Here is a 20,954-nt window from a genome sequence, read left to right as displayed (position 1 = left end):
AAAGCCATTATCATTCCATTTGTAGAGGGTGGAGAGGCCGGCTTTTGAGCTGTCAGCAATCACAAAGAACCAATCAGAGCCATTTGGGGCGCCTGAGGATGGATCAGATGAGTTTGCCACCTGTTGCCACCATGTACAGCATGTTGCCTCATCAGCACTCGGGTCTTCTGTCTTCTGAGGAAGGATAACTGTAGTTATCCTTCCTTCCTTTCTTATCCTTCCTTCCTTTAAACCTTAAAGGTTGCTGGAGATGGCTTGAAGACTATCCCAGCTTTCACAAGGTAAAACTCAGGGTACACACTTTACAGTTCACCACTCATGATCACATTCCCAATAGATGATTGTAATTCCCAAAAGAATCAACAATTAACCTAAAAAAGCAAGTTGTTGGGCTGTGAGAGGGAGCCGGAGCACCCTCAGAGAACACAACATGCAAACAGCAGCCAGCAGATTCACATGCACGACCTTCTTGCTGTGAGGCAACAGTACCAACCACTGCACCACCGTCCGTGCTGACCTTAGAGTGCAGTCGTATGGTGGAAAATGTTACTGTGGATGCTTTAGATTATATTACATACAGAAAAAAGTACTGATTTATTATTTTAGTGGGCAAAAGAGTCAAGATTGGATCTAAAGGATGTAAATGGAGAAGCACAGTGCATTTCTACTTGGTCTGAACACTCGACACAGCCTCGTTCACCCAGCTGCACACACATGATTAGGGGAAACTCAACGTTCAGTATCTTCTTTTTTCATCAAAAGACTTTCTCTGTATCTCTGCTCTGTTTGTTTTTGACTTGAAACACTAAATAAAAGTTTTACTACACATCTGTCTCTATTGTTTAATCAGCAGCTGTAATACTAAACTGTCCAAAATTTAAAAGTCTACATTTAGTAGATTTAGAGATATTTATTTCACCACTTTTTGTTAATGATACTTTATAAACCTATTCTGCTGTTTAACAAAGACAGTATCATCATGTTTAAAGCACTTTTAAATCTGACAGCAGCACTCAGTTCTCCTGCACATGTGTGATCTTGGAGTGAACTGAAGGTTCAGATGCATCTCTCAGGTTCTGTGTGGAGACTTTGCCTGACTTTGTCTGTCTGTTAAAGATGTGATTTTCAGATGCTATTCAGCTGGTGTAGATAGTGGGGGGTTTAGGTCTGAAACATCTTCTTTTGTCCTCCATTCATCCAGTTTCATGAGATAACGTTTTGGTACAAAGACTGGACTGAAAAAAGACTGAAAAGAGAAACTTTGAAAGAGTTTTACAAGCCTGGAGGAAAAGCAGTGCTTGTTTAATCAAATGTAATAATACACATTGTTTAAATGTCCCAAAGTAAAGAGATCTCTCTGTGAACCTTTAATTCATCACCGTCTTGTGGCAGCAACTGGCTACTGTTATTTGCACATATGCATTGTGGTTTTTTATTCCGTTATAATTTAATACAAAACCCTTTAATTAAATTAGTGAGTTGGAGTAATATATGAAATATTAGTGTTAGGTAAGTCCCAGAGTTCAGTTTATTGGACATTAGCTACATTTAATAAGAAGATATGAGATCCAAATATATGCTTATGTCAACACGTGTTCATTTGATAAAGTTTACTGAACAAATTTGAATCATCACAACAACCAAAATGTTAGCAACACATCACAAGTCATGTGGGGGGCGGGGGGAATGTCATGTGACAACCTCTTTGGCTTCCAGAATCGTGACATCACACCCATTTAGAATCTTACCACCACTTTGATCCTTTGATCCTAAAACCCTTAAATAGAGGTGAGAAGCAACAACTTTTAGTTTGTTGTTCGCAGCATTTATGTTCGCAGCATTGAAACGTTCGAGAGAGAAACCTTTCAAAACAATTGGATCGTTTTCAGAGCGACTTTTTACACTTTCCAACATGTCTCTGAAAAAACACACAAGAAAAGAAAAAGTAAAGCCCAGCTCTTCTCTTCTGGCTCAAGAAGACAATATTCAAGTTCAGAAGATGTGCTTGGAAGAAATGCATGAGGAAAATCTCATGAACAAGCACAACAAGCAACACCCGGCCCAGGCAGAGAGTTTTTTTAAACAACAAAAGGAGATTATCTTCCTCAGAGAAGAAAATGAGAGAAAGACTGCTGAAGTAGATAAATTGTTCAGCCAGCTTCTTAAAAAGGAAGATATTCAGAAGGAGAAAGAAATGGAACTCCTAGACGTGCGTGGAAGGAACTTTGAGCTCAAAGCAAAGCTTGATAAAGCAATAGAAAAACTCAAAGAAATCCTCCAGCAGAAGAAAAATGAGAAAGACGAGGACAAAAAGGATCGAGAGCTGCAATTAAAGCTTGATGAAGCTCTGCAAAAAAATACCGAAATCCTCCAAGAGAACAAACGACAGGAAATAGAACTCCAAAACTTGGGGATAAAATACAAAGCATTGCTTCAAGAGAGAAAGCAACAACCGATCAAACAGAAAGAAAGCAAGCTTGAAAGCGAGCTGAAAACAAAGCTTGATAAAGCACTGCAAAGAAATGACCAGATTCTTCAAGAAAAAGAACAACTGGAAATAAACCAGAGAGACATGCAGTGCCAACTCCAAAGCATGGAGGAAAAATGCAGAGTCCTGGAAGTAAAACTTGATAAAACTGCAGTGCACAAGCAGAAATATCAAGAGCTGCTTCAAGAGAAAGAACAACAGGACATAAAGCAGAAAGAAGACAAACGTTTACTCCTGGACTTTGAGAGAGAAAACCAAAAGCTGCAAGAACTTTACAAGAAAATGAACTACAAAGCAACTGAGATGGAAGGAGAGAAGGAGAAACTGCAAAAACAGTGCTCAGTGATGCAGAGTCAGCTCAATGACATGCTGACAAAAAACACCGAACTCGTGGAACTTTCAAACACCTTGAAGTGCAAAAACACTGAGGTGCAGCTGCTAAAGCAGCAACTCAAGAAAACAAATGAAGACCTGCAGTGCAAACTTCAAGAAACTGAGAGGAAAAGTCAGCAGTTAGAAGACACTCACAACAAATTACAAGAGCGTTATACAGAGATGCAGGAGGCAAAGGTAATGCAGGAGGAAACATCTAATGAGTTGAAAGAAAGGCTTGAAGACAAACAAGCCGAATTAGAAGAAGTGGAGAAAACATGCAGGAGACTTGAGAAGGAGAATACCGAAACAATCGATGAGCTGAGAACCCTGATCCTAGAGAAAAAGGTTCTCGTGGAAAAGCTCCTGGAAAAGAAGAAGAAACGCTTCCGCTTCTTCTGGAGGAAGGACACTCCTGCTTTTTCTTCTCTTTCTACTTTTTCCACTGCTGATGTCACCTCGTCTTCCTCCACCTCTGTTCCATCGTAATTTTGACCTCCCCTCTCCTGCCCTCTCCCTCTCTCCTGACACCTTGACACCTCTCCCTCCCCTAGCTCCCTTGAACTCCTAACACCTGTCCCATCTCCCTCCCCCCTCTCCCTCTCTTTTCACCCTCACCCCCCAACCAGTCCCGACAGTTGACTGCCCCCTCTAGAGCCTGGTTCTGTCATAGGTTTCTTCCTTCAAAGGGAGTTTTTCCTATCCACTGTCGCACCTAGTGCTTGCTCAGAGGGGATTGTTGGGGTTTTCTCTCCCCTATCCCTTTCCTTTACCATTCCCCCCACCCACCCACCCCCCCTTCTATTTCCCCAAAAATGTAATAATAAACACAATTGGCTGCATTTTAAATGTGTCTTATCAACGTCTTCATTCAAGAATGAATTGTCTTTGTCACAGAGTCATGTGTATTTTGTGTTTTCCTCGGGCTGGTGATCCTCGCGGTCGTTCAGCCCAGGAGTCCAGATTATTCGTGTTTTAATCACATTTAGTGTTACATTTTAGATCACCACAAAAGGATATCCACAATTTAGGATTCAGGCATTTGTTTTAGTTTGATATCATAATCATTCTATGATTGAGTCGTTAACAGAACCAGCAGTTAGCAGCAATAACTTCAAATCAATGACATTTGCAAGCATTCCTTTATACACAGCATTTCAGTCAGGTTGAGGTCTGTATTTCCATGCTGTAGATTTGCTGCTGAGCTTGGGGTCATTATCCTGCTGCATGGCCTAATTTAGAAGAAGCTTTATCTGTCAGACAGACAGCCTCACATTTGACTCTAAAAAACTTTGGCATACAGAGGAGTTCGTTGACTGCAAGGTGCTTTATTGCTTGTGTCTGCAGAAGAAGCTCAAATCCCCACACTTGAACCAGCATATTTGACAGTGGGTTTGAGGTCTTTAAGTGTTTGAGTGTCTGAAATACTGACATGTGAACGGCAGAATATAATGGTGAGATTTTAGTGCTGGTTAGATTGCATACAGACTGCACATTATCAGGTTTTACACTTTTGGATCTGTGACCATTCAAACACCAGACAGTACTGAATGTTTCTTCTTTCTTTGTGCAACTTTACAATCATAATGTCTGTTTTGGGGGTTTTAGGGAAAGAAGGGAAGTTTTATTTTTAATGATCAGTGTCAGCAATTAATCACTACAATGACACAAATAAACTTGAATTATAACCATAATCCTGATTATCAGTCAACACAAAACACATTCAGAAGTCATGTTTTCACAGATTTATTTTGACATTACATCATATTTTTAAGAGGAACATTCATTAGCCTTAAAACAAAGTCATACAAAAGAATTGTAACGCTTGCATATTGTTAACCTAGAAGCACTTTTAGTCTTTGTTAGGTTTATCGAAAAAGAATTTGGCAAACACCCTTTTTTGAATGTCATGCTCTTGCAGGCTGCAGTAACATTTGAGTTTTGTAAGTGCAAAGGTCCATTCAAACAGGTGGTGACATTACAATCCTTGGTTTATGTACATTTGGAGCTTGTCAACATTCAGCATTTCCAAAAGCAGAATAAAAATTTGAAAGCTTGAAGATATATTTACATGTACATTTATTTTCCTTCCTTGTGGTCATACAAATTTGGCCTCTGATTCTTCTGACCTCAGATGTTAGTAAAAAAAAAAATTGTTAATTGGGCAAAACTGTTTTTTTAAACATATCAGGAGATTTATTTTCCATGACATCATCTAAACACAGGTCAAACAAAAGACCCCACTGTTGATAAGGCAAGGTACTGTACGTTACCACAGGGTATGAGGATACAGGTAGGTGGCAAAAATCAATCAATCCATCATCAGTCACCACAAATCAGAATAAATTTGTTACGTTCATTCAGGTCCTGATGTATTTTTAGCTGCATAAAACTACTGACAGAAAGATATTAAACAAAAAACAGAGAAATCCAAATAGATTCAATTAAATGTCTCTTTTTTAACCCGTCATAAACGTCAGTGGTATTTTCAAGAGAATAGTAGTAGTTATGAAAGGGTAGTACTTCAGAAAGTCTGAGGATCCATGAGTGCAAGGCCATTGAGAAATAGTCACGATACATCTTGACCCCGCTCTACTTTGTGAGTGAAAACGATGAAGTTGTGGATATTTAACAGTTTATAAGGTCCTTTCTCTTTTGTTTCCTTCTTGAATTTGTCTTTCAAGTGGAAGACATTTGATTTCAGACGGAACAATAAGGCACAGCCCCTCACAAGCTCAGGTCGATGATGATGTGCTCAAAGATCTGCGTGTATCAAATCAAATCAAATCACTTTTATTGTAACATCATATGTGCAGGTACACTGGTACAGTACATGTGAGTGAGCTTCACAAGCAACAGAGTTGTGCAAAAATACAATAACATAAAACAAGCAAAATATAAGAATGGCTAAATCTGAGACTAATAAATATATGTACAATATATAATAGTATATGCATTACTGGATGTGTATCCGGTCGTTAAGTGATGACGTGAGTGAATCCTACTTCCGGGCCTAAAGTAGTCTGCGTTTAATATGGCTTTTGTGTTGTTAACATGTTTAATGGTTTGTATTTTCTTCTATTTAATCTCAAAAAGCTCCTAAAACAGTCAGTGATCACTGTTGACCTCCCTCGGCTGTTATTACTGCTAATCATTTATTTAAGCTCAGTTTTTGAAACTTTAGGATGTAACTACAGCCCAGCCCATGCAGCAGTATATGAATGACTAACCTCGTATTGTGGATGGATTATCTCAGTTGTTCTCCTGGCTGAAGTTTGGTCCTTTTACAGCATCCTGCCATGCAATTACATTTGTTCCTGACCACGAGAACACTCACGTTAACTTTTATCGAGTGGGAAAAAAGGTAGCTTGTTTATATTATGCTAACATAGCCTTGTCGCTAGCGGTCACGTAGCACATCATTATATACCAGCTAGCCAAACTTCAGTATCCCTACAAACGTCACTGCTGTTTAGTTTTCTGTCTTCATTTATGTTGGAAGTGATAACAGAGCTGTACGTTTTAATTTGTTTCCAAAACCCCGCAGTCAGGACATGCTATATTGTATTTAGATAGAAGCTAGCGAGCTAACTTCCTGCTAACTTCTAACTCCGTTAAATGTCATAAATTCCATTTTCATGGATGCCTGGATGTTAAACTCAATTGTTACACCTGGTAGAGCAAAACGCTGATCATTTTATTAAAGATGAAAGACTTTAGACAGTTTTTCAACTCTCAGTAATGCCATAGTGATCGTTTGATATATGGACCTGCAGCGGAGTTTAGGCCCAGACACGGCTAGTGACGTCAGACTTAACGACCGGATACTAAATATGTTTTTCTACATGTGTGTGTGTGTATACATATTTTACAAATTAAATAGAGTAAACAATAAAATAAAATATATAAAAATATACAGAGTTGGTTGAGACATGTGCAAAACAGTGGCATTAATGTACAGTATGTAGTGCATAATGTTGAAGTTCCAGTAATAAGGGTGAGGTGTCTATGACGTGTTCAGCAGTCTGATGGCCTGATGGAAAAAGCTTCTCTCAGTCTGCTGGTTCGGGACCGGATACTGCAGAACCTCCTTCCTGATGGAAGTAGTCTGAACAGTTTATGGCTGGGGTGACTGGAGTCCTTGATGATCCTCCCCGCTTTCCTCAGGCACCGCTTCCTGTAGATGTCTTGGAGGGAGGGAAGCTCACCTCCAATTATCCGTTCAGAACATCGCACTACTCTCTGGAGAGCTTTGCGGTTGTAAGCGGTGCTGTTGCCGTACCAGGTGGTGATGCATCCAGTGAGGATGCTCTCAAGGCACAGCGATAGAAGGTCCTGAGGATGTGGGGGCTCATGCCAAATCTTTTCAGTCTCCTGAGAAAGAAGAGGCGCTGCTGCGCCTTCTTCACTGTTTTGTTTATGTGTACTGACCACATAAGATCCTCAGCCAGATGTACACCAAGGAAGCCACAGTCTCCACAGCAGCGCCGTTTATGGTGATGGGGTGTGTACTTCTCTGCACCTCCGGAAGTCCACTATCAACTCCTTTGTCTTTGCGACGTTGAGGGTGAGATGGTTGTCTTGACACCAGTGGGTCAGGGCGCTGACCTCCTCCCTGTAGGCCGTCTCATCACCGTTGGTGATAAGACCCACCACTGTAGTGTCGTCCGCAAACTTCACAATGATGTTGGAGTTGTTAGTGGCTGTGCAGTCATAGATGTAGAGTGAGTACAGGAGAGGGCTCAGTACACACCCCTGTGGTGCACCAGTGTTCAGTGTGATGGGGGATGAGGTGATGCTGCCTAGTCTGACCACTTGGAGTCTGTCAGACAGGAAGTTAAGGATCCAGCTGCAGAGGGAGCTACTCAGTCCTAGATCCTGCAGTTTCCTGTCCAGCTTCGAGGGAACGATGGTGTTGAATGCTGAGCTGTAGTCTACAAACAGCATTCTCACATACGTGTCTCTTTTCTCCAGGTGTGACAGGGCAGTATGTAGTGTCAGGGCTATGGCATCATCAGTGGACCTGTTGTGGCGGTATGCGAACTGTAGAGGGTCCAGTGAGTCGGGTAGTGCAGAGCAGATGAAGTCCCTGACAAGCTTCTCGAAGCATTTGCTTACATTGGGGGTCAGGGCTACAGGTCGCCAGTCGTTTAATGAGGAGATGGTGGAGGATTTGGGTACAGGGACGATGGTGGCCATTTTGAAGCAGGCTGGGACTACAGACGGAGAGAGGGAAAGGTTGAAGATGTGTGTAAACACTCCAGCCAGCTGAGCTGCGCATGACTTAAGGACTCGGCTGGGAATCCCGTCCAGACCAGAAGCTTTGCGCACGCTCACCTTCCTGAAGCACTTTCGCACATCCTCCTCAGATACAGTGTGCGCACTCTACCCACAGGTAGATCTGTGAGAAGGTGTAGTCACTTCCCAGAGCCAGATAGTAACGTTCCTTGAAAGAGAACGGCTGGAGAATCATGGAGCCTCGAGGGGCAAAGCTTGGATCTCAGCAAACTGTTTGGTGCTCCAACGCAGAACTTTGGAATCACCGATATACCGCGTCATAGCCAGGTAGAGCTCCTCCTTGATCCGGAAGTGTTTCACAACCACTACATCCTCCATGTTGGGGATCTCACCCTGCAGGATGAACTTCTGGTTGCTCCGGCTCCACTGGTAGATCACTGGAACCTGTGAGCGGCTCGCTAGAATAAGGTGAGCTTTCCCATCCAAGTCGAGAAACTCTACATCCGTGTCGCGGTACCACTCGTGCAGTGACTGGTACAAATAAAAGCCATTATCATTCCACTTGTAGAGGGTGGAGAGGCCGGCTTTTGAGCTGTCAGCAATCACAAAGAACCAATCAGAGCCATTTGGGGCGCCTGAGGATGGATCAGATGAGTTTGCCACCTGTTGCCACCATGTACAGCATGTTGCCTCATCAGCACTGGGGTCTTCTGTTTGATGGTTCCACAGTGCCTCTCTCTGGCCGTGATGAAGTATCACACCCCTCTGCTCTTTCTATTACTGGGAATGTCTAGAAAGCACAAACCTTTAATAATCACAGCTGAGATCATAAACTGTAGTTATCCTTCCTTCCTTCCTTATCCTTCCTTCCTTTCCTTCTTCCTTCCTCTGAAGCACTTAAAGGTTGCTGGAGATGGCTTGAAGACTATCCCAGCTTTCACAAGGTAAAACTCAGGGTACACACTTTACAGTTCACCACTCATGATCACATTCCCAATAGATGATTGTAATTCCCAAAAGAATCAACAATTAACCTAAAAAAGCAAGTTGTTGGACTGTGAGAGGGAGCCGGAGCACCCTCAGAGAACACAACATGCAAACAGCAGCCAGCAGATTCACATGCACGACCTTCTTGCTGTGAGGCAACAGTACCAACCACTGCACCACCGTGCTGACCTTGGAGTGCAGTCGTATGGTGGAAAATGTTACTGTGGATGCTTTAGATTATATTACATATAGAAAAAAGTACTGATTTATTATTTTAGTGGGCAAAAGAGTCAAGATTGGATCTAAAGGATGTAAATGGAGAAGCACGGTGCATTTCTACTCAGTCTGAACACTCGACACAGCCTCGTTCACCCAGCTGCACACACATGATTAGGGGAAACTCAACGTTCAGTATCTTCTTTATTCATCAAAAGACTTTCTCTGTATCTCTGCTCTGTTTGTTTTTGACTTGAAACACTAAATAAAAGTTTTACTACACATCTGTCTCTATTGTTTAATCAGCAGCTGTAATATTAAACTGTCCAAAATTTAAAAGTCTACATTTAGTAGATTTAGAGATATTTATTTCACCACTTTTTGATACTGTATAAACCTATTCTGCTGTTTAACAAAAACAGTATCATCATGTTTAAAGCACTTTTAAATCTGACAGCAGCACTCAGTTCTCCTGCACATGTGTGATCTTGGAGTGAACTGAAGGTTCAGATGCATCTCTCAGGTCCTGTGTGGAGACTTTGCTGGACTTTGTCTGTCTGTTAAAGATGTGATTTTCAGATGCTATTCAGCTGGTGTAGATAGTGGAGGTTTAGGTCTGAAACATCTTCTTTTGTCCTCCATTCATCCAGTTTCATGAGATAACTTTTTGGTACAAGGACTGGACTGAAAAATGACTGAAAAGAGAAACTTTGAAAGAGTTTAAGAAGCCTGGAGGAAAAGCAGTGCTTGTTTAATCAAATGTAATAATACACATTGTTTAAATGTCCCAAAGTAAAGAGATCTCTCTGTGAACCTTTATTCATCACCCTCTTGTGGCAGCAGCTGGCTACTGTCATTTGCACATGTGCATTGTGGTTTTTTGTTACGTTATAATTTAATACAAAACCCTTTAATTAAATTAGTGAGTTGAAGTAATATATGAAATATTAGTGTTAGGTAAGTCCCAGAGTTCAGTTTATTGGACATTATCTACATTTAATGAGAAGATATGAGATCCAAATATATGCTTATGTCAACACGTGTTCATTTGATAAAGTTTACTGAACAAATTTGAATCATCACAACAACCAAAATGTTAGCAACACATCATAATTCATGTGGGGGGGGGATGTCATGTGACAACCTCTTTGGCTTCCAGAATCGTGACATCACACCCATTTAGAATCTTACCACCACTTTGATCCTTTGATCCTTTGATCCTAAAACCCTTAAGTAGAGGTGAGAAGCAACAACTTTTAGTTTGTTGTTCGCAGCATTTATGTTCGCAGCATTGAAACGTTCGAGAGAGAAACCTTTCAAAACAATTGGATCCTTTTCAGAGCGACTTTTTACACTTTCCAACATGTCTCTGAAAAAACACACAAGAAAAGAAAAAGTAAAGCCCAGCTCTTCTCTTCTGGCTCAAGAAGACAATATTCAAGTTCAGAAGATGTGCTTGGAAGAAATGCATGAGGAAAATCTCATGAACAAGCACAACAAGCAACACCCGGCCCAGGCAGAGAGTTGTTTTAAACAACGAAAGGAGATTATCTTCCTCAGAGAAGAAAATGAGAGAAAGACTGCTGAAGTAGATAAATTGTTCAGACAGCTTCTTGAAAAGGAAGATATTCAGAAGGAGAAAGAAATGGAACTCCTAGACGTGCGTGGAAGGAACTTTGAGCTCAAAGCAAAGCTTGATAAAGCAATAGAAAAACTCAAAGAAATCCTCCAGCAGAAGAAAAATGAGAAAGACAAAGACAAAAAGGATCGAGAGCTGCAATTAAAGCTTGATGAAGCTCTGCAAAAAAATACAGAAATCCTCCAAGAGAACAAACGACAGGAAATAGAACTCCAAAACTTGGGGATAAAATACAAAGCATTGCTTCAAGAGAGAAAGCAACAACCGATCAAACAGAAAGAAAGCAAGCTTGAAAGCGAGCTGAAAACAAAGCTTGATGAAGCACTGCAAAGAAATGTCCAGATTCTTCAAGAAAAAGAACAACTGGAAATAAACCAGAGAGACATGCGGTGCCAACTCCAAAGCATGGAGGAAAAATGCAGAGTCCTGGAAGTAAAACTTGATAAAACTGCAGTGCACAAGCAGAAATATCAAGAGCTGCTTCAAGAGAAAGAACAACAGGACATAAAGCAGAAAGAAGACAAACGTTTACTCCTGGACTTTGAGAGAGAAAACCAAAAGCTGCAAGAACTTTACAAGAAAATGAACAACAAAGCAACTGAGATGGAAGGAGAGAAGGAGAAACTGCAAAACAGTGCTCAGTGATGCAGAGTCAGCTCAATGACATGCTGACAAAAAACACCAAACTCGAGGAACTTTCAAACACCTTGAAGTGCAAAAACACTGAGGCGCAGCTGCTAAAGCAGCAACTCGAAAAAACAAATGAAGACCTGCAGTGCAAACTTCAAGAAACCGAGAGGAAAAGTCAGCAGTTAGAAGACACTCACAACAAATTACAAGAGCGTTATACAGAGATGCAGGAGGCAAAGGTAATGCAGGAGGAAACATCTAAAGAGTTGAAAGAAAGGCTCAAAGACAAACAAGCCGAATTAGAAGAAGTGGAGAAAACATGCAGGAGACTTGAGAAGGAGAATACCGAAACAATCGATCAGCTGAGAACCCTGATCCTAGAGAAAAAGGTTCTCGTGGAAAAGCTCCTGGAAAAGAAGAAGAAACGTTTCCGCTTCTTCTGGAGGAAGGACACTCCTGCTTTTTCTTCTCTTTCTACTTTTTCCACTGCTGATGTCACCTCGTCTTCCTCCACCTCTGTTCCATCGTAATTTTGACCTCCCCTCTCCTGCCCTCTCCCTCTCTCCTGACACCTTGACACCTCTCCCTCCCCTAGCTCCCTTGAACTCCTAACACCTGTCCCATCTCCCTCCCCCCTCTCCCTCTCTTTTCACCCTCACCCCCCAACCAGTCCCGACAGTTGACTGCCCCCTCTAGAGCCTGGTTCTGTCATAGGTTTCTTCCTTTAAAGGGAGTTTTTCCTATCCACTGTCGCACCTAGTGCTTGCTCAGAGGGGATTGTTGGGGTTTTCTCTCCCCTATCCCTTTCCTTTACCATTCCCCCACCCCCCCACCCCACCTCCCCCCCCCCTTCTATTTCCCCAAAAATGTAATAATAAACACAATTGGCTGCATTTTAAATGTGTCTTATCAACGTCTTCATTCAAGAATGAATTGTCTTTGTCACAGAGTCATGTGTATTTTGTGTTTTCCTCGGGCTGGTGATCCTCACGGTCGTTCAGCCCAGGAGTCCAGATTATTCGTGTTTTAATCACATTTAGTGTTACATTTTAGATCACCACAATAGGATATCCACAATTTAGGATTCAGGCATTTGTTTTAGTTTGATATCGTAATCATTCTATGATTGAGTCGTTAACAGAACCAGCAGTTAGCAGTAATAACTTCAAATCAATGACATTTGCAAGCATTCCTTTATACACAGCATTTCAGTCAGGTTGAGGTCTGGACGTCCATGCTGTAGATTTGCTGCTGAGCTTGGGGTCATTATCCTGTTGCATGGCCTAATTTAGAAGAAGCTTTATCTGTCGGACAGACAGCCTCACATTTGACTCTAAAAAACTTTGGCATACAGAGGAGTTCGTTGACTGCAAGGTGCTTTATTGCTTGTGTCTGCAGAAGAAGCTCAAATCACCACACTTGAACCAGCATATTTGACGGTGGGTTTGAGGTCTTTAAGTGTTTGAGTGTCTGAAATACTGACATGTGAACGGCAGAATATAATGGTGAGATTTTAGTGCTGGTTAGATTGCATACAGACTGCACATTATCAGGTTTTACACTTTTGCATCTGTGACCATTCAAACACCAGACAGTACTGAATGTTTCTTCTTTCTTTGTGCAACTTTACAATCATGATGTCTGTTTTGGGGGTTTTAGGGAAAGAAGGGAAGTTTTATTTTTAATGATCAGTGTCAGGGATTAATCACTACAGTGACACAAATAAACTTGAATTATAACCATAATCCTGATTATCAGTCAACACAAAACACATTCAGAAGTCGTGTTTTCACAGATTTATTTTGATATTACATCATATTTCTAAGAGGAACATTCATTAGGCTTAAACAAAATCATACAAAAGAATTGTAACGCTTGCATATTGTTAACCTAGAAGCACTTTTTGTCTTTGTTAGGTTTATCGAAAAAGAATTTGGCAAACACCCTTTTTTGAATGTCATGCTCTTGCAGGCTGCAGTAACATTTGAGTTTTGTAAGTGCAAAGGTCCATTCAAACAGGTGCTGACATTACAATCCTTGGTTTATGTACATTTGGAGCTTGTCAACATTCAGCATTTCCAAAAGCAGAATAAAAATTTGAAAGCTTGAAGATATATTTACATGTACATTTATTTTCCTTCCTTGTGGTCATACAAATTTGGCCTCTGATGCTTCTGACTTCAGATGTTAGTAAAAAAAAAACTTATTGTTAATTGGACAAAACTGTTTTTTTTAAACATATCAGGAGGTTTATTTTCCCTGACATCATCTAAACACAGCTCCTTTGCAATACTGATAAAGTTTCTCTGTACTTATATTACAGCAGATCTAGAAGTTGTATCTAAATGTTGATTCTCCGTTAATGAATTTGTATAAGGTCAAGTCCTGGATATTTTACTAACTGTAACAACAAACCACTGCCTCCTACTCTATACATTATAATCTACAGCATCTACAAAGACACCTTCCAACAAACAGCTACACTCTATGATCTCAGTTAAGTTAATTAAAGGTTTGTGCTTTCTAGACATTCCCTGTAATGGAAAGAGTAGAGGGGTGTGGTACTTCATCACGGCCAGAAGGAGGCGCTGTGTAACCATCAAACAAAAGACCCCAGTGTTGATAAGGCAAGGTACTGTACGTTACCACAGGGTATGAGGATACAGGTAGGTGGCAAAAATCAATCAATCCATCATCAGTCACCACAAATCAGAATAAATTTGTTACGTTCATTCAGGTCCTGATGTATTTTTAGCTGCATAAAACTACTGAGAGAAAGATAGTAAACAAAAAACAGATAAATCCAAACAGATTCAATTAAATGTCTCTTTTTTTAACCCGTCATGAACTTCAGTGGTATTTTTAAGAGAATAGTAGTAGTTATGAAAGGGTAGTACTTCAGAAAGTCTGAGGATCCATGAGTGCAAGGCCATTGAGAAATAGTCACGATACATCTTGACCCCGCTCTACTTTGTGAGTGAAAACTATGAAGGTGTGGATATTTAACAGTTTATAAGGTCCTTTCTCTTTTGTTTCCTTCTTGAATTTGTCTTTCAAGTGGAAGACATTTGATTTCAGACGGGACAATAAGGCACAGCCCCTCACAAGCTCAGGTCGATGATGATGTGCTCAAAGATCTGCGTGTTTCCCTTGAAGCTCGAGGAAAAAATAAAGTCCCTGCGGTCTGTAGATACCACGGTGAAAGAGCGTGGGGCTTGGATGTACACCTCCTTAAAGCGGTCAAAGATTTTGTTGTCCTCGTCCCACAGGTAGATCTGTGAGAAGGTGTAGTCGCTTCCCAGAGCCAGATAGTAACGTTCCTTGAAATAGAACGGCTGGAGAATCATGGAGCCTCGAGAGGGCAAAGCCTGGATCTCAGCAAACTGTTTGGTGCCCCAACACAGAACTTTGGAATCACCGATATACCGCGTCATAGCCAGGTAGAGCTCCTCCTTGATCCGGAAGTGTTTCACAACCACTACATCCTCCATGTTGGGGATCTCACCCTGCAGGATGAACTTCTGGTTGCTCCGGCTCCACTGGTAGATCACTGGAACCTGTGAGCGGCTCGCTAGAATAAGGTGAGCTTTCCCATCCAAGTCGAGAAACTCTACATCCGTGTCGCGGTACCACTCGTGCAGTGACTGGTACGAATAAAAGCCATTATCATTCCACTTGTAGAGGGTGGAGAGGCCGGCTTTTGAGCTGTCAGCAATCACAAAGAACCAATCAGAGCCAATCTGGAAGGCCTCAATATCATTGGGCTTAGAGATCTTGGACACCTCGATATCCTGGAACTTATTGAACCTGCTTTGGTCGTCATCAAACTTGTAAATGTGGGAACCACCAAACAGCTGAGCCACAATGACAAACACCTCATTTTCGATGATGACAGATTTGCACCCCACAATGGACTGACCTAAAGGGCAGAGAAACACATGAATCGCGTAAGAATGAAACTCAGCTCAAGCATTCTGGGAGTGTTTGTTAGCCTAATGTGTGATTTAGACTTCCTAACTTACAGTGTCACTGGAAACTCCCTTTAACCCTTCAACTAACCTTCCACGTAACCTGACATGCACCTCCTGAGAGATGTAACTACTCGTTGGGGTCGACACAGCCTTCAAGGACTTAAATGGTTAGAAGGTTGCGCTGCAGGATCAAGAGGGGTTTCCAGTTATGTTGTAAGTTAGGACACATTTCCTGCAGAAGGCAAAATCAAACTTTACCTGTGATGTTATCATAAGTCCTGAAGTTCATTTCTATGTGGTCCCACTGGAAAATCATACAGCTCTCTGTGCTGGGAGCAGAAATGGCCACGTAGACATCATTCTTATAGCTGAATGTGTCAACAGACAACGATTCTGAGGCAACAGACTGATGAAGGATGAAATCTGTGGAAAGGAACATTGGGAAATGTATTTTTCACAAACCAACAAAGCCACTTTAAATGAATAACCTCTACACTTCTTAGAATAACTCTGCTGAGTCCTCTCATCCTGATCTCAGCTGGACATGAGAGAAGGGCAGCTGGCTCAGGTGTTTCTCACCTGTGGAGACACACTCATTCTGCAGGCTGGCCATATCATTGAGGCGCTTGCCCTTCATGTCCTCTGGTCCAACACACACAACATCTGACACTGTGGCATTGGTGTTCTTTAACCACGTCATAAGCCACTTGGCTCTGCAGTCACATTCAAAGGCATTGCCTCGCAGGTCCCTGCAGAAAGAGAATATTGTATTTCACAGCTGAACAGGGAGAAAGACAGAATGCAAGAATTACACAGTACGCTATTTACCTATTACTATGTACAAACTCACAGCTCTATAAGGGAGTCAAGGTCAATGAAGAGGTCCCTGGGCAAGGCTTTAATGTTATTGTTTGCCAAAGACCTGGAAACAAATGCAGTTGATTATGAAAAGAGACATCATTAAATCATGTATAACAGATAACAGTTGTATTTTCAGTCACTGGAACATACAAGTGAGTCAGGTCCCTGAGTCCTCTGAAGGCATATTTGGATGTAGTCTCTAGTTTGTTACTCTCAATGAATCTGTGGATCAACAAGAAGAAAAAGAAAAGTATATTTTTGATCAATTTCAACATTTTGCCAGCTAGTAAACCAAATGGTAAGTGGACCGGTTCTTGTACAGCACTTTTCTATTCTACCTGAGCATGCGAAATCCTTGAAACCTGTCTAATTCAGACCAGGACTTTTTTCTGTGCTTTTTCTACTGATGTGTTTTCTATCAAACACTGACACTGATGGATACAACCGAGAGGAACTTGAGTATCTTGCCCAAGAATATTTGGCATGCAGACTGGAGCTGCTCTACCTCCCTAGCTACAGCTACCAATTAAAAGAAGGTTCAAAAAAGCAGCTTCACACTTAATATAATGTACATATTTTCTTTTTTTACAATAATCAAACAATTTGAAAACAAACAAGACAATATCCATGTTATTTACACAGTCATATGTAACTGGAGGCCTGTTGGGGGGATGTTGAGCGCAGTTTCTATATTCTTGCTATTTCAGTTTCAGAAAGAATATTTCTGACATCGTACTGAATCTGGTGAGCTTTCCAGAGTCAATTTATACCATAATGTTTGTAAAGGTTGTGTAAGAGCTGATTGCGATCATAGCTACCCTTGTATTTGATGTTTCTGTTAAATAGCAATGACTTGATGCTACAGTCACATGTATTTATTCTGGGGCAATGGTTCAGTGAAAGGCTTTGTTTATTTTGTTATTTGCAAGACTTTGGAATATGTGCATATAGACTCACCAGTCACGTTTTAGGTACACTTGTTCCACTATCATATGGCAGCTACTCAATGCATTTATGCGCATAGACATGGTCAAGGCGACTTTCCGAAAATCAAACTGAGCATCAAAATGGGGAAGAAAGGGGATTTGAATGTGGCATGGTTGTGGAGTATTTCAGAAACTGCTGATCTGCTGGGATGAGCAGGGGTTCTCTCATCCCAGCAAAGGTCAGAGGAGAATGGCTAGACTGCTTAATGTTGATAGGAAGGCAATAGAAACTCTAATAACAACAAGTTAAACCGAGGTGTGCAGAAGACCATCTCTGAACACACAAGTTGCTGAACCTTGAAGCGGACAACTGCAGAAGACCACACCTAGTGCCGCTCTGTCAGCTGAGAGGAACGGGAAACTGAGGCTACAATGACAGGGGCTCACCAAAAAATGGACAGGAGAAGACTGGAAAAACGATGCCTGGTCTGATAAGTCTCACCTTCTGCTGCAACATTTGGATACTAGGATCAGAATGTGTAAGCAGATGAAAACATGGTTCCATCTTGCCTTATGTTAATGGTTCAGGATATTTTCTTGGCACACTTTGGGCCACATCATCTAAACATCACAGCCTACCTGAGTATTGTTGCTGACCAAGTGCATCCCTTTTTGACTACAGTGTACCATCTTCTGAAGGCTGCTTCCAGTAGGCTAATTCGCCATGTCACAAAACTCAAATGATCTCAAACTGGTTTAATGCAACAGGATTTTTGTATTATGTGAAACAACAAGTCAGCAGCCACTGCAGCAAAGCTATCATGTCAACATGGACCAACATCTGTTTCCAGCACCTCTTTGAATCTAATCCAGAAATAATTAATGCAGTTCTGAAGGCAAAAAGGCATCTGAGTAATAACAAGGTGTACCCAGAAAAGAAGCTGGTGTACTTTGGTGTGATGAATGAAAAGAGAAACAAAGATTGTTTTCTAGTTGTACTGGAACCACTAGAGGGCGTGTAACCCACAACTGCCTACCCCACTGGAAAAATGCCAGCATCCAACAGAAAAGCCTCATTCCCATTAAAACAACCTCGCAAGTCTATTTTCACCAAACTGATGTAGATCTTTATGAATATTCAGTTTTTTTCTTTAAACTACTTTCATTACAAAACAAACAAACAAAGAAACTCACAGGTACTCCAGATGTGGTAGCCCTGAGAATGCATCATCTCTTACAGTTGTCAGGGAATTGGAATTCAGAAGCCTGCAAAAAAAAATAAGCATACAATCAATTACAGTGCAGCCAACTGCAGAAATGCAACGCTTTAGGGTTTTCTCTAAAACATAGAACAGATTAAAATGTTTCAGCTTCCAAAAGCAGAGCCAAATGCTGTAAGCACAATTATTAAAGCAATGTCCAAACAAAATTGAGTTAAATTAGTTATTATACCATCATATTTTATGGCCTCTTGTCATTTGAATTCAGTGTTTTACTGGAAAATGCCAAAAAAAAAAAAAAAAAACACCCCACATCTTACCAAATAAAGTATTCAGCTGAGAATTATTGTGTATGATGACTTTGGCTAGTGCCACGCCTTTGTTTAGGCTGACATCACAGCTGTCACTTGTGTTGTAACAAAGCAGACTGATGGTCTCTGTTGAGCACACTGTAGGTACTGGGCAGCACTAAAAGCTCAGATTTGGGTTTCCATTATTTATTTCCAGGTGTGCACCATTTGAAAAGCCCCGGCTACTAAAAAGCTTAACCATGCACCAAACACACTTTATAAATCATTACTTTATCTCCACTAAAGTAATACCCCATGTGCTACAGAAGCATAAATGCCTCACCGTCGTGACTCCATTATTGGCCTCACATAATGATGCATCTGCCATTTTAATGCCCAACATTTGAAACTGATGCTTTATGTACTAAAAGTAACTAATTTGAAATCTGCCCGATAAGAACCTTTACTTAAAAATGTCAACCAATCAAATCATTTTAGAAGTATCAAAGGCAGGTAAAGTATCCTTACAATAGCTGGAGAGATGGTATGTGGGAAAACATCGCCTCTTTGACCTCGCTGAAAGTCCCATTCACGATACTCCTAAAAACAAGGAGCAAACAGGAGAAAGTAAAATGCTGAAAAGTGATCGGCGAGGAAACAGGGAGAAAAACACTGCATTGCTTTTTGCGATCAGCTCTTATTTTATAGGGTGTTATAAAATGCGCACAGCTATAGAATCGTACTTGAGGCTGTGGCTCGAGCATATATTGCATGTATGCACTGCGGAAAACGTACTGTTCCATTTAAAAACATATATCTATACAGTGCAGGCCATCTACTCACAAAGAAGTGATTTCGTTGGGGGTCATTCTTGGGATATACGAGGACCCGACGCAGATGATGGACTCCTTGGAGCAGCTGCATGTTGAAGGGCATCGGAAAGGCTTTTTTAAATGACCCGGCTGACACAGGCAGCACAGCGACACGAGGAACAATGCCCAAATGTTGAGAGCTGGCGGCATCTTTCCTGTCGGGCTTTCATGTGTGAGGGTTGCAGAGAGCACGGATCGAGGCAGATGGCAGCGCGCGTTTCCACCCTGCACCATGAAATGCTGCACTGGCTCCCTGACATCAGCAAATCAGCTGCGGCTCCCCTCCGTCCACCTTAAATATTTATTAAGTCAGCGCTCCAGTCTGGTAACTGTTGGTTAAACAGCCACACGCGGGAATTGATTAGACGTTATTAGTCAGCTTGTGACCACCACGTCCCTTCTGAGCTGATCTGTTTTTGCCCCAACGTTTCATATGTGGTCAGCGTCGCTTGCCTTTTTTATTTTTTTTGAAGATAGGTGTAGTTTATGGAGATGTGGTGTATTATTATCTCCAAACAAGCACGCTAATTATAGATTTCAGAAATTAATTTCGAGCGTCATGTTTATGCCCAAGTGCATTTTGTTGCCAGTTTACACGTAATTTGAATGTTCTTTGTGTTATTTCTGGCAGTATTTAAACACAGCTGGCTGCTCAGTCTGAATAACACGAAGTCAAACCATTTGACTCACGCGTAGGATGTTATATAATGTCGGCATACCGTAAGCTGTAGATGCTTCCTTCATATAGAAGGTCAGAGGCGCATAATTGCAGCACCAAGGACAGCGCCTCCTCCAGCGCTCTGCAGCCATCCTGCACAGGCTAAAAGGAAACACTGAGCAAATCCCGAGTAAACAGCGGCTTTTTAAAATATCTGGACAGGCCAACATTTGATCTTGTTAAGCAGTAGATGCAGATAAGGATGGCTGCTGATCTGCATGTTTGAAGGAGTATATGCACCATACTTATCTACACTCACTGCTTCACAAAATCAAATCTTGTCCAAATATTTCAGAAAGGATGGTATATATACAAATGTTCTAAAATGTGCGTTTAGGACACATACATGTTAAATAACACAGATCAGCTAGAAATTTGTTGCCAGTTTTCACGTAAGAACCCGTCTTAGTGACTGATTCAGTACAACAGAAGTCCCCGTGAACCCCACAAACACCAGTGTGAAGCAAGAAGAGCAGCAGTCCACTGTTCCACTGAACATGCAGACACAGGTGAGGGCTTTTTGTGG

The 20,954-nt window shown here is 41.3% G+C and overlaps 2 protein-coding genes across 2 annotated transcripts; one reads left to right on the top strand and one right to left on the bottom strand.

Moving 5' to 3' along the window:
* Positions 1–1,535: 1,535 nt before the first annotated feature.
* On the top strand, positions 1,536–12,438 carry LOC146521766 (uncharacterized). Its single transcript, XM_085154101.1, is given in 3 exon segments — positions 1,536–3,347; positions 10,549–11,568; positions 11,571–12,438. Coding segments are annotated over 3 exon segments (2,985 nt in total). The 5' UTR covers positions 1,536–1,912; the 3' UTR covers positions 12,101–12,438.
* A 1,147-nt stretch (positions 12,439–13,585) lies between these two features.
* Positions 13,586–20,520, bottom strand: LOC146521765 (leucine-rich repeat LGI family member 2-like). The gene is made up of 8 exons (XM_085152633.1): positions 19,682–20,520; positions 19,367–19,438; positions 18,523–18,594; positions 16,553–16,624; positions 16,392–16,463; positions 16,121–16,290; positions 15,800–15,964; positions 13,586–15,489 (listed from the first exon to the last, which is right to left on the bottom strand). The coding sequence occupies exons 1-8, from the start codon at positions 19,942–19,944 to the stop codon at positions 14,672–14,674; spliced, it is 1,704 nt and encodes a 567-aa protein (XP_085008759.1). The 5' UTR covers positions 19,945–20,520; the 3' UTR covers positions 13,586–14,671.
* Positions 20,521–20,954: the final 434 nt, after the last annotated feature.

This window comes from Neolamprologus multifasciatus, chromosome 3 (assembly GCF_963576455.1).
Source record: "Neolamprologus multifasciatus chromosome 3, fNeoMul1.2, whole genome shotgun sequence".
Lineage (NCBI taxonomy): Eukaryota > Metazoa > Chordata > Actinopteri > Cichliformes > Cichlidae > Neolamprologus > Neolamprologus multifasciatus.
The sequence above is the reverse complement of the archived record's forward strand: the minus strand, read 5'-3'. Positions and strand labels throughout refer to the sequence as shown.

What these genes read in the sequence shown, in the direction of transcription:
- LOC146521765 (XM_085152633.1), bottom strand. Translation starts at nt 19,944, where the DNA reads ATGGTGCAGGGTGGAAACGCGCGCTGCCATCTGCCTCGATCCGTGCTC. An exon ending in ATACCATCTCTCCAGCTATT is followed by an intron (nt 18,595 to 19,366) that starts GTAAGGATACTT and finishes TTTTTTTTGCAG; the next exon opens with GCTTCTGAATTCCAATTCCC. An exon ending in GAATGAGTGTGTCTCCACAG is followed by an intron (nt 15,965 to 16,120) that starts GTGAGAAACACC and finishes TCCTTTCCACAG; the next exon opens with ATTTCATCCTTCATCAGTCT.